Source organism: Asterias rubens, chromosome 7, assembly GCF_902459465.1.
Source record: "Asterias rubens chromosome 7, eAstRub1.3, whole genome shotgun sequence".
Lineage (NCBI taxonomy): Eukaryota > Metazoa > Echinodermata > Asteroidea > Forcipulatida > Asteriidae > Asterias > Asterias rubens.
Genome location: NC_047068.1, coordinates 7,907,709 through 7,934,863, shown reverse-complemented (window position 1 = coordinate 7,934,863; position 27,155 = coordinate 7,907,709). Strand labels below are relative to the sequence as shown.

The 27,155-nt window shown below is 38.0% G+C and overlaps 1 protein-coding gene across 2 annotated transcripts in view; it reads right to left on the bottom strand.

Moving 5' to 3' along the window:
* Positions 1 to 290: 290 nt before the first annotated feature.
* LOC117292888 (regulator of G-protein signaling 9-like) overlaps positions 291 to 27,155 on the bottom strand; it is a 72,850-nt gene continuing 45,985 nt past the window's right edge. For both annotated transcript variants that reach the window (XM_033775060.1, XM_033775061.1), the window contains 8 exons: positions 26,051 to 26,152; positions 17,990 to 18,051; positions 10,652 to 10,765; positions 8,094 to 8,297; positions 6,072 to 6,290; positions 4,336 to 4,518; positions 2,826 to 2,903; positions 291 to 1,382 (listed from right to left, as the gene is read on the bottom strand). In XM_033775060.1, the coding sequence (XP_033630951.1) occupies positions 1,121 to 1,382; positions 2,826 to 2,903; positions 4,336 to 4,518; positions 6,072 to 6,290; positions 8,094 to 8,297; positions 10,652 to 10,765; positions 17,990 to 18,051; positions 26,051 to 26,152 (1,224 nt within the window). In that variant the 3' untranslated portion in view covers positions 291 to 1,120. The remainder of the gene's footprint in view (positions 1,383 to 2,825; positions 2,904 to 4,335; positions 4,519 to 6,071; positions 6,291 to 8,093; positions 8,298 to 10,651; positions 10,766 to 17,989; positions 18,052 to 26,050; positions 26,153 to 27,155) is intronic.

Sequence of the window (27,155 nt, the reverse complement as noted above, 5' to 3'; positions counted from 1 at the left end):
AATCAGAGAATAAAACATAACAGGATAAGTCACCTTTGGGGCCAAGTGGCTCATAGAGGATGCACTGTACTCTCTCCAGTTAGCTCTGTATTTGGCCACAGGTTTAGCTTTATTACATGACCTTCATCTTAGCTGTTTTACTTCTTTCTAAACATAACGTCTCCATGTTGTTCTCAGACATCCCTTTTTCACCCAGGGCCAAATTTCAAAAGCAGCTTAGCATAATAAAATTATGCTTACATGCTTACCAGAATAAGGTTACCAGCCAAACTACCATGTCGCATGTGCAATCTGTGACTGGTACTCTGCTAATTTCTGCTTAGCAATATTTTCCGCTTAAGCAGACTAGCTCTATGAAGTTGGAACTTCCCCTCACATCATTGCCCCTGCGAATTGTCATCCCTCTTTAGTAATCCTCCATATAGCAGTAATCCGCCATACACATTTTTAGTACTCCTCTTGGCTGTCCGACCTTTCTCCTGCCCTCATCAGGAACTGATGCTACAGTGGCAGTTATCGTTCCATTCTTTACTCCTCCATGTTGTTTTTAGTTGTCCTACTTTCCTCCTGCCCTCATAAACCCATCGTTGCTGTCCATGCTTTTTTTCCATTCCAAGATTGATTCAATCCACTTCCACCTTCACTGATTCTCCCGATGATTAGTAGCAGTCACAGTGAATGCTCTGTATACCTTATACTAAAGACAGTGTGTTCAGCAACCAACTGAATAAAATGAACAGCAGATCTATTTAGCAAGAAGAATTGCTAAGCGGATTTGATTGTTGAACTCACAACAAGTCTCAAAAATGCATTTTGAATAAGATTAGGATGTTCAACTGTTTAACCATAAAGTAACAAAGAAATCCTTTTCCAAATTCCCTTAACGATTAAGTAAGACGATGAAAAAAAAGACCTTAAAATCTTTAAAACTGCCCTTGACGAAAGTACACCATTGTCGTCTTTGTGTAAGCCAAATCACAGCTGCATTGTAGATAAAACTCCAAAGATATTTCCTCAGAACAGAAACAAATCAACTGTAATTCATTTCCCGAAGTTTAAAAGTTTATAAATATCACGTTAACAAGTTCACGCTAATGACCCTTTGACCTTTGAACTAGGGTCAGCTTCCATCTTCTTCCCACGGTGTGATTAAACTTTTCTTGGTGGGCAGATTACACGTTGGCACAGTGAACAACTGTTGCGTGTCTCGGCTGCTGCCATTGGTCGTTGTGAAGGTGGTCGTAGTGATGTTGTGCGAATTCATGATGACGTTCCCACCGCCACCTCGCTCCGCGATACCGTTATGGTTGGCCAACTCTAGCCTGTTGAGGGAGTTGTTGTGGATGAGGGTTGTCTTGTCTATCGGCTGCAGCGACGAGAACCTGCGAGTTAAATATTAATGGAGTTTAATCACAATGTGTTTTTCCAACCATCGATCATTTGTTATAAGGTAAGTCTATAACCAGGAAAAACTGATCAATCAGTTTTGCTTTTTGCTTGTCGTCAACAAAGCTATGAATCACATTTATGTCACATAACTGTTTTTATTTCTTTATTTAAAAAATTTGCTCTAACATCATATTCATAGTACATCAGACAAATAATCAACAGCAAAATAACACACAAATGTATAATTGAAATCACTTCAAAGAAAAGAGCATCTGTCACTGTTTTGGAAGAATAAGTTATTCACATCCTCCAGTGTTCAATACACACATCAATACAAAACAACAAGTGAAATGGTTTCAAATTCAGTTGGAGCTCCCTTCGAAGTGGGAGCTCAACCAACAGAGCTCATCCAACGTTGAATTGTATCAGTTTGACCCACGCCGCCAATGATGTACAAATATCAGAATTACAATTAAATGACAATCAAACATATTATAAACAACTTTAAATAACATTCTTGTTAGCAATATTGTTTTGTTCAAGTAGCTTTTAAAAGTCAAAACTTGGATGTCGAACAGAACCATCATTCCTCATAGCAACCATTTAAAAACAAAATAAAAAAAACACTGACAGTAATTCAAGTCTTTGTCTTGTTCACTGCATTGTGGTAACAAAACACCTCCATGTATTTCGTATTTCAAAAGAAACTGAAAGATGACTTAAAAGGTAATGGAAGAACAAAAACAAAAATATACCATTAATTCTAGATTAAAATAGAAATTATTACACATATCAAAGTAGAAATGTTCAAGTTAAGCTCTGTTCATACTTCCTGCGAATGCAAATTCAATCAGATTTTGACATCACAAATTCGCATCAAATATTTTACATCAGTTGCCCTGTGCTGAACTTCTGCAAAAAGATAATAATAATATCAAAGTCTTATATAGCGCACGTATCTACCAAACAAGGTACTCAAGGCGCTGAGTATATACAAAACTTTCAGAAAGATAGGTTATTGCAGTGATGAATTCTGAGACCCAACTAGTTAGCACATTATAAGGGTTTACAAGGTGCTACGGCGCATTAAGCAGCCACAACCAGGAACACCAGGGCGAACCCCTTCTCTTTTCGATAAGTGCACTGGGTTCTTTTACATGCGTTACACAACACATGGGACCAAGGGCTTTACGTCCCATCCGAAGGACGAAGCAATGGTTAAGTGTCTTGCTCAATGACACAGTGTCACGGCTGGGGATTCGAACCCACACTCTGCTGATCAGAAACACCAGAGTTTGAATTGGGTGCTCTTAACCGCTTGGCCACGACACTTCCAGATGCTGTCAAAGAAGCCCTGCGACGTCACCATTTGAATCGCATTCACATTCGCATGAAGTTTGAACCAGGCTTTAGTTAGAATATTTGTTTGTCCATACCTGATAGATTTCCTCTGTTGCTGAACCCCATTCTCAATTGATGCTCTACTGCTGCTGTTCACCGTTTTAACATTGTATCTAGACATCAAGAATGAAAAATCACAATCAAATCATCAAAACATTGTGATTAACAGACATTATTACGAAAATAGACATTATTACTCTAGCTCTGGTGTTCAAGTCCTGGGGGCGATTTCACAAAGAGTTAGGACTAGTCCTATCTAAGAGATATTAAAACTGTTGTACAGTCCTAAGTTAGGAAGAGTAACTCGTTCTGACTCGAAATAAGACTAGTCTTAACTCTTTGTGAAATCCACCCCTGGTCATGACACTTGTGTCCTTAAGCAAGACACTAAGGCCTGGGCGAATTATTTGAATATCCGGTTACTGGCGAATAGGTTTTCCTATCCGTAACCGCGAATGCCTTATTTTTCTTAACCGGATATCCGCATAGGGCGCGAATAGCTATTTATAAACCGGATAGTTCTGTAATTACAACCAAGTAACCGGATATTCTTTTACTATCCGAATATCCGCGGACCTCGGGCGACGACTGATAGGAATGTTTTGTCTGAATCCTTATGAAACTTCTATTAAGACAGCATAAAACAGCATAAATAAAGTATTTAACTATGCTCACCTCCGTGAAGAGTTAAAACAATGACATTTCTGACATAATTTGTTCAAAGATTACGAAAGTTTTCCTTCACGTAGAGTCAATCACGATCAAAAGAAAAAGCAAATCGCCATCTTCAAATTAGATCCGGTTATTTTTATGAATGAAACGAGTGACACTGTCTAAAACTAATATCAATCCGCCCATACGATCTCATTCACAAACGAACAGCGCCCTCTAGCGGCAACAATTTTTTTTTTAAATAGCGCCCTCTAGCGGCGAACAAAACTATTCGAATATCCGGTTAATTTCGGATAGTTGGCCAGCGGTATCCGAATATCAAAATTTCACTATTCGCCCAGCACTACAAGACACAAACCATTATTGCTTCCACTGTTTGTTTTTTACCCTTATTGTTTCATAGGTCCTGTAATGCATGTTAACAGTGCACTTATCATAAAAAGAATGGGTTCGCCCCAGTGTACCAGGTTTGATTGGCTGAATATTGAGCCGCAGCACCTTGTTAACCATTACATGGTGTGTAAAAACGTAGCTCGAAATACTTTGAAGGAAAAATACTGAGCACTTTGAAACACCCTTTGTAAGTGATGAAGCGCTAGATAAGAACTCAGTATTATTATTTAGTGGAAGACAACTACCCTGCAAATTTGCAAAAAGGATCCCCAGAAAAGACTTAGGAAATGTGCAAGGTCACAAAGACTGTAGCTCTGGACAGGATTTGAAAACCCCAGAAAACATGTAAAAACTAGCCACTATGGCACCACACCCAGGATGGGAGTGTCCTTTTGAATAATGTATTTTAATTTTTCATGGAAGTATAAAAATAAATGAATTAAAATTTGAAATAAATTTAAATTGAATTGAAATACGTACATTTTATTGAGTTCATAGTCTTGCAAGTTACTGGCGCTGAGGGAGTGAACCATCCCAGTCTCTCCCACGCATTGTCTTTCTCCATCTTCATCTCCTAAGCTCCCTCGTCTTCTTAAAGACATCGGTGTCGCGTCTGGGGTCACCTTGGATGTCCTCATGAAGTTGCGGCCGAAGGGGAAAAACCTGAGGAGGTTAAGATGTATGATGATAAGACGGAGCAAAAAAAAAAAAAAAAAGTTTGAAGAGCAGTACAATGAAAATGAAGCTTTCTTTAAATGCACTGTACACTATTGGTAATTGCAATGGAGAGCTGTTGATAGTATAAAATATTGGGAGAAACGGCTCCCTCTGAAGTAACATAGTTTTTGAGAAAGAGGTAATTTCTAACTCAAATATTAAAGGACTTCAGGCCTGGAGTCTTTTAATATTTCTTTAGGCATTTGAAGGCACACCAATTTGTGCAACTAGTAGGGTGCTTTTCTTTCATTATTCTTTTGCAACTTTGATGACCAATGAGCACAAATTTCCACAGATTTGTTTTTGTATGCATATGTTGGGATACACCTACTGAGAGTACTGGTCTTTGACAATTACAAAATGTGTCCAGTGCCTTCAAAGGGAAGGCATACGTTTGGTAATTGCTCTTAAAATTAGTGGCAATAAAAACATACTTGGTAAGAAGTACAGCAGGTTTTGATAGAACATTTAAAGAATCATTTCACTTGGAAATAACGTGGTAATGGAAAAATGTGACTCGCTCTATGAAAATGAGTCAGATGTTGACAATTTCAAGAATTGAGTTATATGCATGGCTGGAAAGAACACACCAGCAGCAGTAATTTAGTATATGTCTAAGCTTTGGGGTGTATCGCGTTGCTGAGTTACTCCTGTTTGAAAATAGCCAATACACCATTTTTTGTGAAAAACAAATTACAAGTAAAGTGATGTTTTAAACTACCATTTCGCGCAAGGATACAAATTAGACATAGTATGATGAAATTGTTGTATTCATAGCTTTATTGCCAAAAAGTAAGTGTTCTAAAGGTTAACCATGCAAATATAGATCTTAAAAAGTATTTAAAAAAATACATTGGGCGACATCTGACACATTTTCACAGAGTGGGTCACAAATATATATCAGTTTTTATCCCAAAAGTCTGATTCTGAGAAGCATTACTGACAGTAAAGTCTCTCTTCTTCCTGCATGGACTCTATTGTCTGGATTATCAGTGATATCAAACAATCAAACAGTTCCAAAAAACAAAAGATAAACTTTCCCTTTTTCACAAAGTTCCATGAAATAATGCAATACAAAGAATTAGAACAGCATGTAGTTAGGGTGTGTTATGGCACATGCCGTAAAAAGTGATGTCACCATCGATGCTATCAACCAACCAATCGGAATTGAGGATTGAAGTTTGCCTGCACTCTTAAAATAAGGCCTCATTGGATATTGGACGCAGAAGTGTTTTTTTTTATTACCATAATCCACATTTGTTTGGACGCAGAAGTGTTTTTTTTTATTACCATAATCCACATTTGTTCGGTGATGGCTTAAAATAGAACCCGGGCTTTTAAAAAAAAAAAAAAAACATTTTTGAAAATCTTTCCTACTTTGTGTGCACAATTTTATTTTGCATAAATTTAGTTCAGGAATGACTCCAAAGTTCATAACTCAAAAGACGCTCTGTAGTTAAAAAGTTAAAAGTTTTAATATGACCATCGTCGCTGCTTACTTTTTCTTTATGTTACAGCTCATCGCATTGGAGAGCAGTTTCTTGAACTCATTGGATCTCATGAACCTTGGGTAGCTATCTTTCTTCATCAGTAGAAAGATGTGATGCTGAGCTGCCTCGAAGGCAAACCGGTTCGGTTTCCTTAAGGCGAGCTGTGTCATTTCCACCGTCCTTCCATCCACGTTGATCTCACACGGTGCGCCCGGAGCAAGAAACTCTCTGCATTTACAGGAAAAAATGTAGTTTTTTTTTTTTTAATAACAAGACCTTTAGAATAATGCATCCATCTTGTCTGGTATTTCAATTAAGAGTATCAAAATGAGGCTTGAAGGTATGTGTGGGATTGTGTGACATAAGAGTATTTTTAGCAAAAGTGCAGAGTGCTCTTAAAACGGCAATGGAGAGGCCCGTCCTCCATAACTCACCAATATCATTACTCTGTGGCCGCTAGTATAATGCTTCCCAAATTGGTTTCATAATATAAACCAATCTTTCAAGGTTCAATCTTGAATCTTTCATTATTACCAAAGAACAGGTGTTCTTGTCAGATACACACACTCCATTATCTTTTACTGGAGATTTATTGGTGGGGTGGAGGGGGGAAAACAAGAAACAAATGAGCTCAGGACACTGATGCTGGACCGGGATGCGTGGAAGGAGACTATCAGATCTTACCATGATGGCGTCGGCTGAACACAACCTCTCGCTTGACTAGGGGGGGTGGGGGTGGGGGAGTTGATTGTTTCAAACCTTCTAGAATTCAGTGGAAATACCCTTATAAGTTTCTTATAAAAGTTTCAGTGAAAAGAGATGAATGTTGATACTTTTAAAAACAAAGGTCCAAAATCTTTTTGACTTCACTAAAGGCCGACCTGCTTTTGGTAGAGGTTTTGATGAGGTTTGTCAGACTTTTTGTCAGACTATATAATCTTATGTTTTTTCTGACGGGATTAAAATTTGAATCGGATTAAATTAGGGAGAGTATCATACCCAGGTGAATTATGAGAAACGAGGAGGGTGAGTTCATAAAAGCCACTGGACACTTTCGGTAAACAGTGTTGTCCTAGGCCCACACTTCGTGTACCACAACTTATATATAAAATAACAAACCTGTGAAAATTTAGGCTCAATCGGTCATCGGAGTCGGGAGAAAATAACGGGAAAACCCACCCTTGTTTTCCCACGTTTCTCCATGCGGTCATGACATGTGTTTAAAATAAATCCGTAACTCTCGCTATCGAGAATTGATATTGTTTTAATGTTTTCTCAAAAAGTAAAGCATTTCATGGAATAATATTTCAGGATAAGTCTTTCACCATTACCTTCTGTAAACCCTGTATAATATTTGTAAATCTGTGAACCTTTTTTTTTTTTGGCGCTTAGCATGGATTATGTTTCATAACAACACTGCTTACTGTAAGTGAGGCAAAAAAAAAAGGCCTGCTAACTTGGCACTGGATCTAGGAAGCAGATAAGTGACACGAGATAAGAATCAATTGCGAACCCACAAAAGCACTGTCAAATTTTCTTGGAAACACTTTGACAATACATTTACACTCTTGTTTAAGCACATTTTCCCGCTACAATTAGCTAAATTTTCCTTTAAGAAAGTGCTCCCACACTGATCTTAATTTTTAAAAATCATTGTAAGAAATTATTACCTTTATTAACAATATTGCACTTTTCATTTCATTTTCCTTGATAGGAAAGAAAATTCTTATCCATTCCCAACATTCTCTTGAAGGTGTCACTTGGGCAAATTTTTCTTTAAAAAAGGGCTGTGAGGGAAATATTAAACTTGCACAAAAACCTTTTTTGCTCATCGTATTTTTGTCCACAGCAAAATATAATAACAGAAAGTATTTTTAAAAACCCGATGCACTTTATTCTTATTGATTGCCTCTGGGGGACAAACAAAGCAGTGAGGTCTTTCGTAACAAAAACGAACTACTGTTTTTGTCCAGATCCGGATCCATCTAACAAAACGACAGGGGTCGACCATCAATCGAATATAGACATTACCGATAAATCTCATGCACCTGGTCGGGTACTGCGGACTGCGGGGCATACTTGAGCTCCTCACAAGCCTGCCAGAATCGGATGTTTTCCTGGCTGTACTCTTTCTTGAGGAACATCTCAAATTCGTGACGTCCCGTTGCGTCTCGGAGGAGCTCTCGGAGACTGATGCACCACCGGCTGATTCGTCGCTCGGTCGGTGTGTCAACACTTGAGGGATACAAAAGAATGTTTCTGTTAGTGTTTCTTTCCTTTTTTAAAGGCAGTGGACACTATTGGTAATTACTCAAAATAATTATAAGCATAAAACCTTACTTGGTAACGAGTAATGGGGAGAGGTTGATAGTATAAAACATTATGAGAAACGAAGTAAAGTAGTTTTCAGATTTAGAATTTGAGGCCTCAAAATCAAGCATCTGAAAGCACACAACTTCGTGTGACAAGGGTGTTTTTCTTTCAAAGTTATCTCGCAACTTCCATGACCAATTGAACTCAAATTTTCAGAGGTTTGTTATTTTATGCATAATGTTGAACTACACCAATAGTGTCCATTGTCTTTAAGTAAGGTTTTAGTTGGAATTGCGTGATTTTGATCTATTTAGAAGCCATTCAGAAGAGTGAGTGTTAATAAAAAAAATTGTTTAAATTGCAGGCGGGTCAGAAGAAATAACTGAAAATCTAAAATAAAGTTGTATTAAAAAATATTTATTATTAATGGTAAAAGAAAATATCCAGCTGGCCAAGATCGCCAATTTCATTCCAGGTTAAAATAAAAAGTTGTTTGTTTGTTTGTTTGTTTGTTTGTTTGTTTAACCCTTTAGCGACCATTCATTTCTGTATAATCATCACAAAATGCACAGACATAGCTCATACTGTCAATTTCTTTTATCAAATTTTGTCAGTAAAAATGTCAACAGAAATAACATTTCCTTCCTTCCTTTTTTTTTTCTTGGGGCAGAGATTTTAACAGTAGTTAATGCTTGTCACAAACTCAATTAAAGACACTGGACACTATTGGTAATTATCAAAGACCAGTCTTCTCACTTGGTGTATCTCAACAACTGCATAAAATAACAAATCTGTGAAAATTTGAGCTTGATTGGTCGTCGAAGTTGCGAGATAACTATGTGAGGAAAAAAACACCCTTGTCACACAAAGTTATGTGCTTTCAGATGCTTGATTTTGAGACCTCAAATTCTAAACTTGAGGTCTCTAAATCAAATTCGTGGAAAATTACTTCTTTCTTGAAAACTACGTTACTTGAGAGGGAGCCGTTTCTCACAACGTTTTATACTATCAACCTCTCCCCATTACTCACAATCAAGAAAGGTTTTATGCTGATAATTATTTTGAGTAATTACCAATAGTGTCCACTGCCTTTAATACAATTCTAAATTCCGATTTTCTATTTCATTTAATTTATTAATTAATTCTGATTGAGAAGCCGAGGATTCTCAGAAGGAAGAAAAAACTTAATCACTGTCAAGAACCCCCTAGAGAAAAGACAAGGAAGGAAGTTTCAGTTTTAAGATGTGGGATGAAAACCCCAGAGAAATATTCCATGGAAAAACCCCCGCAATCAGGAAGGGACTGAAAACCCAATCCACACAGTGCCTCCAGTGAGATTCGAACCAGCGTCATAGAGGTGGAAGGCAAGAAAAGATTACCTTTCTGAAACCAACCACCCTACTTTCCAAGAAGACAATGATTTGAGTTAATTCAATACAATTCAATGTGCCTCATTTTAGATCGCGTAAGGGCGCTATCAATATTATTTTGTATCACTTCCGGGGTATATGCGATTCGTCCTGCACAGTTTTAATAAGCGTTGGGTCACTTTTGTTGCGCCGTAGTTTTTACATGTAAGTTGCTTTGGAGGTGGATTATAACAGCTCCTTTAAAGGCAGTGGACACTATTGGTAATTGTCAAAGGCTTGCCTTCACAGTTGGTGTTTGTCAACATTATGCATAAAAAAACTAACCTGTGAAAATTTGAGCTCAATCGGTCATCGAAGTTGCGAGATAATAATGAAAGAAAAAACACCCTTGTCACACTAAGTTGTGTGCGTTTAGATGCTTGATTTCGAGACCTCAAGTTCTAAATCTGAGGTCTCGAAATCAAACTCGTGGAACTCTCCAAACGCGCCAAACTTGCACGAAAGTATACGGTAGTAATAGCGCAAACCTGGATACGTACGGGCGCTTTGTATGTCTGAGACCCATGTACTTCTGTTTTAAGCATTTGTGCAGAGTGCTTTTCAATTCAATTAATTTCAATTCACATGAATATCATCCTGAACAAAATTACTGACATTTTACTTCACCCATTTAATTCATTCTAGCTCTGTTTGTGTATTTGATGGTTTTTTTCTTCAGATTTTCTTCTATTCCTTGTAATGCACAGTAGAGTATACTTATATATGTTATGCGCAATATAAATGTCTGTATTTTTATTATTATAAATGACAGCCAACAAATCAATAGTACGTGAAACAATCATTACAAATTTTTGACAGTGCATTAACTAACTTAATAAATCAATTAAGAGCTATTTGAAGACTTACAGCATTGTGTTTAGCGTCCACATTGTAGTGTCATCCGTTACCCACGGGTTGCTAGGCTGTGCTCCCGCTAGAAACGGATCATGCTCAGCATACCGATCGCATCGTCTCACCATACTGCGGAGGGTGACAAGAACAAATACATTATTTGTCATCTTTTTGTTGTTTGTTAACGACTAATTTAGTTGTTATGGACTCGCGTTCCATCAGCTTAATGGAGATCTGTGGAATCAGTCAGGTGGAAATGAGTGGTTTGTCTAATTTATGGCAAAAAAAAAAAAACCTCAGTGTTGTTAAAGGGACATGTAGCCTGGCTCGGGAAATTGGTCTATGAAAAGCGTTTGATGCTGTTTGTGTGGGGTCAAATTTGACTCCACAAAATGCCTGACCGTGTTATTTTGCAAAGTCAAGTGAAAACCATGCAATCTCAAGGCATATTTGTGCACATCGTTATATTCTACTTATAAGCATCTTTCTAACCATGCACTTCATTGCAAATGCTTTTTAGGCAATGTGTCCCTCTAACTGCAATAAATATTTAAATGAGTCAGTGTTCCGCTTTCAAGTAAAGCTTAGGCCGTATTTGAGTTGGCGGCTACAGCTATGACTGATGCTAAGGGTGTTACTAAGGAACTCCTATACTTTATCGCATGATGATGTGACAATCAAGCTATAGCCATAGCTGTAGCCACTAAAGCCCGGTTCATACTTCCTGCGAAGGAGAAGCAAATTTGAAGGTTTTTACTCTCTGTCGAGTCATAAGGTCAGTTACTGTAACATATCTTTAATTGTTTGACATTTCGGTCAAAGTGAAGAGTCCTTGATTAGTGATAGATGTAACCATGGAGGTAGAATTAGACTGCATCAGGGTGTTCTATGTAGAAGCATCACTTGGGTCACGTCTTGTACCAGTGCTTTCAGCCATTACTGGGATGCAACTATGGCTAGCGTTAACAAATTTATGAGCATCTCTCATCCAATGATGTTAATGCACCCATACAAAATGCCCGCGTGACGCGAGTAAAAAAAATGTTAAAAAAATCAGTGTAAAAAACCTGCTGAGGTTCATTGTAGTTTCGACTAAAAAATGATTGGCTTGTAGGCACTGGTGTTCCCTATAGGCACTATGGCGGTAGTACATTGAAAGCAAGATTTGTCTTTGCTTATATGGCAAGCTAAAATGATTGGCTTGTAGGCACTGGTGTTCCCTATAGGCACTATGGCGGTAGTACATTGAAAGCAAGATTTGTCTTTGCTTATATGGCAAGCTAAAATGATTGGCTTGTAGGCACTGGTGTTCCCTATAGGCACTATGGCGGTAGTACATTGAAAGCAAGATTTGTCTTTGCTTATATGGCAAGCTAAAATGATTGGCTTGTAGGCACTGGTGTTCCCTATAGGCACTATGGCGGTAGTACATTGAAAGCAAGATTTGTCTTTGCTTATATGGCAAGCTAAAATGATTGGCTTGTAGGCACTGGTGTTCCCTATAGGCACTATGGCCGTAGTACATTGAAAGCAAGATTTGTCTTTGCTTATATGGCAAGCTAAAATGATTGGCTTGTAGGCACTGGTGTTCCCTATAGGCACTATGGCGGTAGTACATTGAAAGCAAGATTTGTCTTTGCTTATATGGCAAGCTAAAATGATTGGCTTGTAGGCACTGGTGTTCCCTATAGGCACTATGGCGGTAGTACATTGAAAGCAAGATTTGTCTTTGCTTATATGGCAAGCTTTTGCGCTCACAGGGCTTTTTATTTTATTTTTTATATATTTTTTTTATGCCCTTTCTTGCCTTTATGTATTTTTGGGGATTTAGGAGACATACGCCTTTTGGCGAAAGTTATTTTTTAAACTTTTATGCTCTCCTGGGCACCCCACTGTTGTTTTAATTTGTTTTCTAAAATATGTTTAATGTATGTACATGTGCTTGTAAATGTGATTGCCCGAATAAGTATTATTATTTTTACTAAATGCAATTGGGCCCGGGCTCCAACCTACGATCTGACAACACCTTGCTGGAAAAATACTGAATGTTGAAGCGCCTTGAGCGTCACTGAGTAACCGATATGAGCGCTATATAGGAAGCCACTGTTAACATACTATTGACTACAGTGATGATCCTCTAAAGACACTTTTGGTCAATCGCTTAACCAACACAATTACACCTTCCGTAAATAAGTCATTTATGTGTAAATTTGTGTGATCCTGGAAACATCCAATTTGAATTATTCAAATGACTCGATTCCTGATTAAATCCAGAAATAGAAACAGTCTTGAATAACTCAGTGCTGATTCACAAAGACTAAAATAAGTAATTGTTGATTAGTTACTGAATCATAATTTCTTGATTTGTGCAATTCACATTCATAGACGTTAAAGAGATTGGCAGTTGCCAGCTTGGCGTTTTTATCCCCCTGAGGGAGTTTGCTGAATTCCCTTAACAGGAAGATCATTTCACTAACCAACAAACTATTTTTATTTGAATGAGCACTAAGACACAAGAGAAGATTGATCTTGTTTGTCTTGGTCAGTAAACTGACTTGAGGCCAATATTTTATGAAGATGTTAAAGACACTGGACACTATCGGTAATTGTCAAAGACTAGTCTTCACAGTTGGTGTATCTCAAGATATGCAAAAAAATAACAAACCTGTGAAAATTTGGAAACTACATAACTACAACTACTACAATCTCCAAAACTACATTACTTCAGAGTGAGCCGTTTCTCACAATGTTTTATACAATCGACCTCTCCCCATTACTTGTTACCAAGAAAGGTTTTATGCTAATAATTATTTTGAGTAGTTACCAATAGTGGTCGTGCCTTGAACACAGTGAGATATTATTATTCAAAAACACGAGACTGCTGGCGGTGGCAGGTCAAGAGCCTTGCCTACGGTAAAGTCACTGGCAGCAAGCTGCAACCCAGTGTTATCTATGAGGTATGTTCATGTTCATTGTACATCTGGGCCCAATTTCATAGAGCTGTTAACCACACAAATTTGCTTAGCATGAAATTTCTTCCTTGATAAAACCAGATTACCAACCAAATTTCCATATGTTGCATTACTGCTTGTTACTGGTATTCAGCTGTTGTTTGCTTATCCTAAAAATCAGGTGGGAATTTGGTTGGTAATCCTGTTTTTATCAAGAAAGAAATTTCATGTTAAGCAAATTTTTGTGCTTAGCGGCTCTATGAAATTGGGACCTGGATTTCTCTTTTCACTGCTCACAAAATGAATGCTTTGATAAAACAAGGACCATTTTTGTTTGAAGGGTCAAAAGAAAATTAGGTGAAAAGTGAGATTGCCTGGAATATGTTGCCAGGATATGGGCTTTAGAACCCGACTGGAGTAAGTGAACTCTGCTTCTTAAAATAAATAAAACAATTGTGGCCCCCCCCCAAAAAAAAAATATACCAGTTGATCGTCCCGTTCGCATCCTTTTTTGGGGCCGCATCCTTTTTAATATATTTTTTTTTTAATCCATTCTTTCAAAAGGACTGGCCTAGGGGCTTTTCCCGAATCTCACATGATGTGTAGGTGTAGATTTATCTTGAGAACTTGGCTATAATGTATATTCTAACTTCCTAGTTGTAAAAAGAATTGTCTTGCTTATTAGGTGCTACCGCGGGAGGTAGGAAAGCGGCTACTAATTTGATCGAGGAGACTTCTCTTTATTAACTTCATTGCTAAAGCGAGGATTATTGCTCCCAAGGTTTCGACTAGCCTGCTCTATTCATTGACAGGGACTGAAGAGTGCTTGAGACGTCTTTAGAGGTTTTCATTCTTAATAAGATTAATAAAAACTAGAGGATTGGAATGAATGATGTCTGTCCATCACTATTATGAGATACCATCCCCCTTGCTTATACTTTAATGAAACTTTAGGCTTTGTTCTGACTTCAACAAGGATCTCTGTCGTCCCTTGGAAATGCAATTTGAAAACAAGAAACAAATCTGTGAACATTTGGACTCAAATGGTCATCTAAGTTATAAGAGAATAATGAACGAAAAACACCCTTTTTGCACAAATTTGTTTGCTTTTAGGCCTGAAGTCTGTTAATATTATTGAGTGAGAAGTTACCTTTTTTTTCTTAAAAACTATGTTACTTAAGAGGGAGCGTGTTCTCACAATGTTTTATACTATCAACAGCTCTCAATCCTCTGTACCAAGTAAGTTTTTATGCTTAGAATTATTTTGAGTTATTATTAAATGTTCCATCTACTCTCAAAGACAAAAAGATTGGTGACTACATTCTACCCCATGACATTCTCTTTAAATCCTATGACAACAAAAGCTTCGGCTCAACATGTTGCAATGTTTGGTGTCAAATTACAAATGATTAATGTTTTCATTAAAGGATCGAGGGGGGGGGGAAACCCTCAGCTTCAAAAGAAACTGACACTTGACACAAGGAACCTTAGTATTACGCATCAATCTCTTTGAAAGGTACAAACCTTGTTTGAACAGCAAAGCTTTTGACAAGTGTCCCCATAAAAATTTCATATAAACAGGCAGAAGATTTTTGTCTTCTTTCAACAACGATATACTTCTCTCGCTGTGACATCTTTAAGTGGTCAAATTGTCAATATTCTTTGCACGCTTGCATATAAAATCACTAGACCAGACGAGAGGGTTTTTGTTTACACTGGTAACCTGCCAAAATAAGCCGGGCTCTTATGCCTGTAAGACTTTAAAGTCTTCAAAGGGTTGCTGTGGAGATCACGTATTATCGATGACAGAACGGGCAAGGGTCGAAACTTGATATTTGTGCCTGTCACTTATTGTCAATTTTGTAATGTGGGGGAGAGACGTAAGAACTAGGGAAAAAGAAGATTAGGGAGAATTTTCTTGTACTGTATCATTCATCAAGCATGAATAAAGGCTGGTTCTTACTTCCTGCTAATGCGAAGCAAATTTTGAAGTTTGTTTTTCGCAGCGATTGTTTTGCAGGACCTGGACAAAGTTCAACTCTTGCGAATTATTTGTTTCGAATTTGTGTCCCATTTGCATTGACAGGAACTAGAACCAAACTTAAGGATAATTTTTCTAAGTAACACTCCAATTTCTCTTCATCCTTTTAAAACTCAGTATTAACTTGAAACAAGATGCAGAGCAACAGCAATACAAGGGTGTAGTTTGAGGGTGAAAGAAGTAGGAGACAGATTGTGAACAACACATTTTGGGCGCATAACATTGCAGCACAATGGGTGTAACACATTACTTTGTTTCAAATGTGAGTGTATAATTATTGTTGCAAACCAAAGACTTTTGATAGGCCTAACAAAAACTCGTTTCCTGTAGCCTGATGGACCTAACACAAAAATTATGTTGTTAGATTTCTTATTTTATTCATTTGTTTGTTTATTTATTTATTTTTTGCTAACTTTTATTTTGGGTTGACCAAACAAAATTGACTAGAGCGGAACATGAATCTGCGAACTGTGACCTATCAATAAACCATACCAAGTTGTTTAGACACTGCTCTAGAATTGCAAAGGTCATGGGTTTGAATCCCACCTGAGTAACATGCCTGTGATTTTTTCACAGTACTCGGGAAAAGTGGTGAGTATACAGTGCTAACACATCGGTGTAAGGGTAAAACAAAAAAACTAATAGCAAATGTGGTTTAACTATTCTGTCTGAACTCAAAGTATTTCGAAAAATCATGCCTTCTCTCGCACCCCCCCCCCCCACCACCACTCCCCCCTACATTTCTGGTCTCACGCTAGAAAGGTGATATGTTTTGTCATTTTTGCAGTTATTTTCTGTTCTTATTATGTACTTTAATCGTCAGGAATATTCTACTATCACACAAAAAAAGGCAATTACTACAAGTAAGTTCCTACAATCAATATCCATTGTTCCGAACTAACGTTGACGTTAGGTTGCCATGGCATTTGTTACCATGGTGGTACAACAACCTTGCCCCTTTATATACTCTTCCGTGGGAAACCAGTTATAAGTAGGGTTTTCACAATAGAATTAAAAAGTCATGATGAAATGCATCAGTGGTTTACATCAATTTTTATTTTTATGTAAAAGGAAAAAGTTATCATACTTCAAATAATATAATAAAAAAAGCTAAAAGCTGAATTGCAAAGGATGTGGCTTCAACGTGTTCAGGAAGCAGACATGCAAGGGCGCCTTTGGCAACCAGGCCATTATGACCACGGAGCACAGCCAGATATCGAAATTGTTTGTTTTTTCCCCCGAGGGAGGAAAACCGGATGGTCTGGATAACCCCCATGGCACAGCAAAGAACCAACGCACAACTCAACACACATATGGCCCTGTCCGGGAGTCGAACCAGGGTCACCTTGGTGATAGGCGAGTGCCTTACGCACAAGCTAACCATGCCCTCATAGTGCCCCCGAAAAACTAAGTTCCACAAACCTTCCAGGAAAATACTGATAGTTGAAGCTCCTTGAGCGTCACTGCGTAACGTATTTCAGAGCTAGACAAGAAGACACATAGATGTGTTGTCGAAAACCAATGACAGTAACACACTAAGATGGATATTCACTATGTATTTATTTCCACAAAGAAGCACCTTCAACCCTAATTGGTTCCTTTGAGATAAGAAGAAAGTGTTGTTTGGTGTGACTTTAAAGAGAAAGACTTATTTTTATATCAATTCCCTATGGTCGACAAAACAAAAAGTGTAAAGACAAAAAATTGTTCCTACATGTATGTTGGCAATTATATATTGTCAAGATATTTTTCATATAAATGTAGAACAATCTCCTTTGCAGTGATCATACAAAGTATCAGAGTGAGCATTTTAGTCTCCAGGGATTTACTCAATGAATTTAATGACTGCACAAATGTGTTTTAACACAAAAATGCAGCACAGGGAAAAAAACAGACTATTATTAAGGTAGGGCAGAATTGCCCTAAAAAAGTGATATAATTTCTATCCGAGAGCCTCCTTGTTATAAAGATGATGATAGTAAGCATCCTGTGAAATTATTTCATCTGAAATGCTCCCATTGTTAAAAATCCGTTGTTAGCAATCAATTTGTCAACAAATTTAAATCTCCAAAAGAGGGAGTTTGTGAATGCTGCGGACAGAGATGCAGTTGGTACTCGCTATCGTCTCCCTAAACATGGAGTGATTCAACATGCTTGATGAAAATACCGTGACAGTTTTTCTCTCTTTTTTTTTTCTCTTAATAATGGAAATTGTAATCAGCTGCAACTTTCAGGAATGACATTTGATTTCATCTTTCCTTGCTTCTCCCCTACGATTCCACACCATGGAAATTTTCAAACATAATTTAGAGCGGAACACAGAAAATAAAATTCAAAGAGCGATAATACTCTATGACTTACCCCTCTAATGCTTTTGACGTTGTGAGTTTTGCTTTGGATACATGCCTCGCCAAATAAGCCACCTGCAAATAATCGAAAAAGCAAACGTTAAATTACAAATTATAGGGACTATTGCTATAAATTAACAGTAGAAAACATCACAAAACAATTTATGTCTGAATCTAAATAGTTTTTCTCAGTTCAAGTCGTGCATATAATCAGCAATATCCTCTTTTTACACTCCATTGTGACTATTTGTTTTAGAGAGTAAATAAAATAGCACACAACGACCAAGCAAGAATTCTTCTCTAAGATCAAGACTAGATCATTTCCAGACAATGATTTCTGTGAAATTTTGACATAAATGTTACACCGCATCTTTGAAACAATTACCAAGCGTTATTATTATTATTATTATTATTATTATTATTATTATTATTATTATTATTATTATTATTATTATTATTATTATTATTATTATTATTATTATTATTATTATTATTATTATTATTATTATATTATTATTATTATTATTTATTCGGCCAAGATTTCAAAAAACAGTACAAGATACAATATTACCATAAAAATACAACATTATAATAAACAACAAACGTAAACAAAAAAAACAAAAACAAAACCGCAAACATGTGACACCTAGAACTTGCAAACCAATGATAGAATTGAAACAGAACACTTGCAAATCAAGCAAGACAGTTATAAAACAGACAGGACAAGCCCATTCTAAGATGGCCAGGATTAATAAAAGTGAACCTAACCACTGTGACTCGAAAGCCTGTCAATCCAATCTTAAAATGGGAATAAGATCTTTGACAAACATTTATAAAACATTTTTTTTTTCTCTTGATGTGGAGTTTTACTACTCCGTTTATTCAACAACAAGTATCAGCAACAACATACATCAATATGTATATGTTAAGAAAAACCTGTTTACATGCAGCAAGAATATAGGAAGTGCACATTTGAGTTGAAAAAGCTGACCTAAAAACAATGTACAAATGAGGAAATAAAAATATAGAAATTATAAAAAGGGCTAATCTTGAAAGGTCTAAACAATTGAAACAATGACATAATAAACCTGTTTACCCTTTAGTTCAATCTCACATCAGAGTCCCAAGAAAATCGTGGGGGGACTGAAATGTTTATCTTGCAAGATCAAAACAAATTGTTTCACTCTTTTCTCAAAGACTGTAGCATTCCAAGCACACATATTTAACAAATATGTCTTAGTAGAACACTTCTGAGTGCTGTTCCAGGTCGACTTGTTCCTTAAACTGCTGGAGAACAGCGCACTGTGATTAGGTTACAGGTAGGTTTCTATATTTTGTAGGGCTCCCTTGTCTCTCTTTAAATTAATTTTCTTCATGCATTTGAGTACATAATTATGCGCTCATTCATAATTTCCTGTATTTCATGTACAATTTTAATAAGCTCCACATGGTTAATAAATTTATTGGCCTACCAGTTTGTTGGCCTACCAGATGAGAACATTAGTCACTCTTTGATTTGGCTATTAAACATAGATGCTCTTACATATACATATACATATATGGCGCCTCTGAAGAAGGTCCGGTTTGGATCGAAAGCTAAGGCCATCTACCCCACTCATTAAATACACATATACTTTCCAAGGGAAATGTTCACCATGGCCATCTTATAAAAAAGTAAGTTATGTGCAAATCTGTGACCATTTATTTGTTCAACCATTTTCAAAATCAAATTGGTCAGCCTGTGCAAACAACGTCTCAGATATTGCAGTTGACTGAAAATAAACTTTCGGGTTCTCAAATTAGCTGCTACTGTTTGGAGTCATCAGCTTGTTTTGATGACTTTGACAAAAGCGCTTGATTAAATTGCTGTCATTTAGCCTTCGAGTAAGACTCTGCTGGCTCAAAACTGCAGGCCAATAATATTTTGTTTGCCAATTATACCATAGGTCCTTTTGGGTGGTAAGCAGTTTGCAACAGCTAATTATATTTTCTCATGAGGTAAATGGATTAAAGGAACATTACAAAATTGTTTTTTCGCTGAAAAAAAAAGAGCTGCTGGCAGTGTATGCACTTTATGTAATCCACCGTATACATTGACTGACAAACCTGTAGAAGTAGTGAAAAGCTTATTACATACTCCAAACGGGAATAGTTATTAAAAAATTATTTCTCATCAAATAAGACATTTCAGAGAGAAATGTTTTAAAGGGATGGTTTCTACCATCATCATCACTAGACCATGTAAGTTTTATGCAAGTTTGGGATCTGAGACGATTTCTTTTTACCAATTCTATAATGTTCCTTTTAATAAACTCTGTGTAACTTCAATAGTGTGCAATGGGCAGACCATCAACTTTGCTTTTCGGGGTGCACAACATTGGATAGAAAGAAAATCTAACATTAATCTGCACATAACTCGTGGTGCAAAAAAACATGGTCACGTTAAAAAACTTTTGCATCTCACGCGTATTGGAATTTTCGGGGAAACACTTCGGTTCCACACACGTTGCTTTAATGCGTGAAGGAAACAAACTCACGCACTTCAACGGTTCCAATATTTGAACATGCGCTAGACTTACACACAGCCTATAAGGCACAGAACACTGACCCAAGATCAATATCGAAATCCAACTCAAAAACAAACGTAAATCTAGAGCAAGTATTCATGGCTGTAAATCTTGCAGGATTCCAGCTACTCTATTCTGTACTGAATCTGGATTAATTATTTATGCTCAATGTGTGCCCTAGCTGGGAGGAAAATGCCTTAAAGGCAGTGATTGATAATTACTCAAAATATTTATTAGCATAAAACCTTACTTGGTATAACCGTAATGGGGAGGGGTTGATAGTATAAAACATTGTGAGAAACGGCTCCCTCCAAAGTGACGTAGTTTTCGTGAAAGAAGTAATTTTCCACGATTTTGATTTCGAGACCTCAGATTTAGAATTTGAGGTCTCGAAATCAAGCATCTAAACGCACATAACTTCATGTGACAAGGTGTTTTCTTTCTTTCATTATTATCTCGCAATTTCGACAACCAATTGAGCTGTAATTTGTACAGGTTTGTTATTTTATGCATATGTTGAGATACACCAAGTGAGAAGACTGGTCTTTGACAATTACCAATAGTGTCCAGTGTCTTTAAATACCCAGTGACAAGTATAGAAGATTGGGACTATCAGTCAGTACTCAGGCATGCAATTGCCCGTTGAAAAAAAAGAGGAAAATTTTCGAAGGCACAACGCAAGTGCAGAGCAAGGCAGCCAAAACGCAATGAAAATGTTGAGGTTTATTATGTTCTAAGGTACATTGTTAGCATAAACTCGGCTTATTTTACATTATTGTAGTTGTACATTGTTGTTGCCAGGCATATATACTAGGCTAAACTCGGAAACGCGGAAGAGTTGCATGCCTGCAGTACTGTAACAGCTCGCTTTGTCTCTTTACTTCTGCCTTATGCGCTGTTTTGAAATGTCTCTACATTATTATTATCCAGTTTGTATTGTGTTCCATAATGAGCGTCAAGACTTGATGGATGCCGCGCCCGTTATAAGTGTTCTAACTATTACTAATATGAGTGTTGTTTATTATTACTACACTTTATCTGCAAAATACACATGCAAAGATTGTGGCACTGTTAATGTCTACCTGCAATGTTCTCAAGCTCAATGACGCTGAACTAGAAAATATGATGTATAGAGAAACAACATATAAGCATGCAGCACCAAGTCTATGGAACAATTTGCCTGAGTCTGACGCATGCTGATTGTCTATTTACGCTCAAGAACGTCAAGAAAAAACCCCCCTATAGCTTTGTAATTATTTGTAGCCCAGTTGTATTGTTTTTAACTGTTAAACATTCAGATGCTGAGGGTCTTGGCTAAGGGTAAACCGTGTTGGTAACCTCTCCCCTCTTGTGATTATATTGACTCTTTAATAATAATAATAATAATGATTACATTTATATAGCGCTTCATACTAAAAATAAGTTTCTAAGCGCTTCACAAAGTAAATATAAACGATTAAGTAAGCTAACGGGAAAATTAAAGCTAGAAATATACAATAATAATACAAAAGGTACACGAAATATACAATATATAACAGGCTATTTAGAAGAGACAAATATCATTAGACTATGTGAAAAATTATTGTAATCTCATTGGCACTGATGGAAACCATTGAAAAGATGGGTTTTTAATTGTGTTTTGAAACTGCCAATTGTCTGAGCATTCTGGATGTAGGAGGGGAGACTGTTCCATAATGTGGGGGCACATACTGAGAAGGCTCTATCGCCGTATCGTGTGTTGGTACGGGGACCTGGTGCAAACTGGGATGATGATGAAGATCTAAGGTTGATTGAGGGGCGTGTTCTGGAAGACAAAAGTTCAGCTAAGTATGATGGTTCATGGTTACGCAATATCTTGTAGGTGAGGAGAAGAACTTTGAACTGGGTGCGACGGGGAATGGGGAGCCAGTGTAATGAGTGAAGTACTGGGGTGATGTGCTGAAACTTCTTGGACCGAGTGATGAGGCGAGCTGCTGTATTTTGGATGGACTGTAGTGGGGCGAGATGAGAAGCAGGGAGATTTATCAGGAGGCTGTTACAATAATCAAGATGGGAGGTGACTAGTGCGTTGACGAGACGTTCTGTGGAGGTACGGTCTAGGTATTGTCGAAGTTTTCCAATTTTGAATATTCCAAAGGATGCGGCGCGAGAGATTTTCTTGATGTGTTCTTTCATAGTGACGGCATTATCAACTATAACCCCGAGGTCCTTTGCAGAAGTGGAAGGAGTGATGCGCACACCATCAATGATCAGATCTGGTGATGGATTTCTTTTACGAAACTGTGACGCGATATGGATCACCTCAGTTTTCCCACCATTCAGCAGAAGACTATTCTGACTCGACCAGGACTTCACATCAGTAATGCAATGCTCAAGGATTGAAGCTCCAGATGCAAGTTCATTTTGTTTCAAGACGATGTACAATTGGGTATCATCAGCATACATTATGTGATTAACACCCGGATGAGCAGATATAGTGTTAGATATAGAACCAGTATACATGGCGAAGTAAAGCGGCCCCATTACTGATCCTTGTGGAACTCCCCAAGAAAGGGGGTACTCATCTCCCATAGTACCATTAACCACTACGATTTGTTTTCTGTCTATGAGGTAGGAGGTAAGCCAGCTAAGGGCCGTTCCGTCTATGCCGTAAGACTGCTGAAAGCACCGAGTGATCTTTTTGTGGTCGATGGAATCGAATGCTGAAGAGTAGTCGAGAAGAACAAGGATGACTTCCTGACCCTTATCAACCGCCAGAAGGATGTCGTTGTAGACTCTAGTAAGAGCCGTCTCTGTCGAGTGATTTGCACGATATGCCGCTTGCATGGCTGGAAACAGGTTGTGCTCTCGAAGATAAGCACGCAGTTGATTGTCAACAATCTTTTCCAAGATCTTTGAGAGGAACATCAGGTTGGCAATAGGTCTGTAACCGGCAAGGTCATCAGGATCCTGGAGAGATTTCTTTGGAACAGGTGTTATGTGAGAAGTTTTGAAAATACATGGGACTATTCCAGTTGACAATGACAGGTTGATAACCCGAGTGATGAGGGGCAACATCTCATCGAGGCAGGTCTTGACAAGCCAAGTCGGGGCTGGGTCCAGGCGACAAGACTTGGACGGGCTTTGCTTGATGGCTCTCCTTACGACATCCTCAGACACCGTTTGGAATTCTGAAAACCTGGCCTGCAGCTGGAGTTTTGTTGAACCTTCCTCAGACATTGACTGGCTACTAAGTTTGTTCACAATGCTCTGGACTTTACTGTAGAAGAACATTCCAAAGTCATTAGCCAGTTTCTTGTCTGAGTCATGCTTCGGCAAGGTTCGGGATGATGATTGGGTGGAAAGTCTGTGTACGAATTGAAAGAGCCCTTTGTTGTTGAGCTGTTCAATTTCCTGCTTCATATATTGCGATTTCGATTGGAATAGAGTCTTGCTGTAGGATCTGCACGCTTCTTTGTATAGTTCTTTGTCGATCATCAATCCAGTTTTCGCTGAACGACGCTCTGCACGACGTTTTTGGCGTTTGGATTCTGCCACATTGTCATCGTACCAAGGTGCAAATGGTCTTTGGGATACCTGGATAGTCTTCTCGGGAGCATGACTGTCCATCAGTTCCTGAAGTACAGTATTAACTTGCACTGCGAGTTCAGATGGACATGATTTGCTGGGTAATGCCGATATGGATTTACGTAAGTCTGCGCAAAACTGGTCCAAATTTATATCTTTCACCTTACGACATTTAATCAGTTTCTTGGGACACTGTGAACGAGCAAAATTAACTGAACAGACAACAGCCTTGTGATCGGAAGGTAGTCCTGAGACACATGACGTATCAAGTAGAGGATGTCCATCTTTCCTGGTGATCACAAGGTCAAGGGTGTGTCCGGCTTGATGCGTAACATCACAGACATGTTGTTGAAGTCTAGCTGCATACAGGATGTCGGAAAACGTCTTTGAGTCTTTGTTGGAGACATTATCAACTTGAATGTTGAAATCTCCAATCAGAAGTGGTTGATGTTTGTCTGATGTAACCAGCTCTAAAAAGGAGGTGAATTCGCGAGCAAATCCATCAAAGGTAAGTTTGTTTTTGGAGGATGGGGGTGGTCGATAGATAGCACTCAGTCTGAAAACAGTGGAGGGTGTTGTCCACACCGTAAAATCCATAAGCTCAAATGATGGGAAGGCAGGAGTGTCATTTGCAGAGATTTTCAGACCCAAGCGATAGATAACGCATATTCCTCCTCCCCGGGTTTGCCTATGTGCATGTGTCACACAGAAGTTGGGTAGTGTTGTGTTGATATCAGCTATGATGTGATCATCGTGATAATCTCCCCTGAGCCATGACTCAGTGATGATCATGATATCTACGTTGTTGTCTAATATTAAGTCACATATATCTGTTGTCTTATTGTTCATGGAGCGAGCATTCCAATGCCCTATGTTGACACAATCATTTTGAGATTGGTTACGTGATGATGGTGGAGAGTTCACTTTTGACGGGGCACCAGAAGATGGGACATGAATTTGGATCAACACTCGTTCCCGAGTCTGATGATGTCTTGGAAGTCTGGTCTGGGGTTCAATGACAGGAATTTGAGGGCTTGCACTGGTGCGCCTGCCACCTCTCTTTCCACGTTTCCTCCATCTCTTCCTTTTTCCATATTTCCAGTATCGAGAACAAAGTTTATTTGTTGCTTCAAGTTGACTTTCAATGTGTACAGTACATGATTTACATTGTAAGTTTAACTTCCGAATTCTTAAACAGGATTCACTGTCTAGATGGCATTCATCGGTACAATAGGGTGGGCACAGTCTATTGAGATATTCAGTTGAGTACTGAATGAGCCTTTGTCCTGGTGGCATGGCTGTGTGCTCTATGTGGATAAGCCCACACAGGATGGTTGACCGGATATCAAGAATGGCAGAAGAATAGGATGAGTGTGTGTATACTGTCCCAGTGGAAACATGCACAACTTGAGTCAAAAGTAGAGCAAAATTCAACCATAAAATGCTGGGAAACGTCGAGACTTCCATCCTTTTAACGTAGATAGTTCCGATCTATGTGATAGTAGTTTCCAGATGGTATAAACATTCCGGTAGAACATTGCTTATTTGAGAAGAAATAAACAAGAAAATGCGAGAGCCTGTGAGAGCGGCACCTATGCGCTGCACAGCACTATTAACTAGGTATCTTTAATTCCTATATTTTAATGGTATGTGTTTTATTGCTTTTTTGCTTATTTTACATTTTCACGAGTGCTTTCTATTTGTAAACAGTTGCCGATTTATGTAATTTTGTGAAATTCGTTTTCAATCTGATTAGAAAAAGAAATAGATTACCAGCCAAACCACCAACCAATAAAAAGAAACAAGTGATTGGTCCTCTGCTCATACATTTATTTTTTTTCGAACTCATTTTTCTGACAAAACAAATTTTCTGCCAAACAGTTAATGAAATTGGAGATCCTGATTGATTCATAGCAGGAAGTGACCGCTACGCTTCTCACCTCTTTCTTCAGCTCCTCTGTCGTCCGCTTCTTGTTTTGAATGAGAGCGAACGGACGGTACGACCTCCTGATGTCCGTCTCTAATGAATTTATCTGACCAGGCTGCATCAAGAAAAAAAAAAGGGAAACAATACAGTATTTTTATAAGCAACAGACAGAAAACATTGTCTTATTTTGATAAGTGTATGAGTACCTGCAAGAAAAAAGCAATTTCACAGGCAGAAGGTCTTTTGAGCTTTTTTTTAATAAGGGAATAAAAGGGTAGCGAGGAGTTTTTTAACAGTCGTTTAAAACCAGCAGGGTTGTGGCTGTGTGATAAAGGCCCAAGCCGAATCGCAAGGCCCCCGAACCTGCAAGCTTTTAAACGGCCGTTTAAGAATGAGTCTCTACTTGATCTTTTATTCCCATTCATTAATGCTCTTTTGTTTGCGAAACAGTTTCACAATTTTAGACAATCTGCCACTTGTTTCCTTTGCGATTTGGCAAATTTTCAAAATCTTTCGCACAAATGTTTTGTGTGCGTCGGGTGGTGTGAATACGCGCCTGTACACACACATTACGCGATATTACTAATAGCTATGAATTACGTTCCGCGCAGTTTAAGTTGGCGTACATGAGCTTGCGCGCCCAACACACAAGCCAGTTACAAACAGAGCTCCAGCTGGTCGATATCAACAGTTTATACACCCCCATGTGACGCGCTCTCCACACAATAGGAATAGCAAAATTGTATGGGGTATTTATATCCATTTTGAGCTTCAAGACAACCCGGGTGGAAAGTTAACAAAATTCTCTCAGACATTTCTTAAAGTTGATGTTGAAAATGAGGAAATTGATTCTTCTAGCATAAAAATGCTAAAAGTTTGTCACAGGAGCTTGTCTGGCAACATAATAATAATTGTAAACAGTTTTTATATAGCGCAAAATTACAGTTAAGTCTCAAGGCACTTTTGGAAAGTCAAGAGAGAAAATCCAAGACTGTTGAAATGACAGAAAATACAGAAAAAACCACAAGATGCATACACAAAAAAAAATATTTTCGTTAAGATATAGGCCTAGTGCAATGCACAAACACAATGTTGTCATGAAGGCCTAATACACCCTC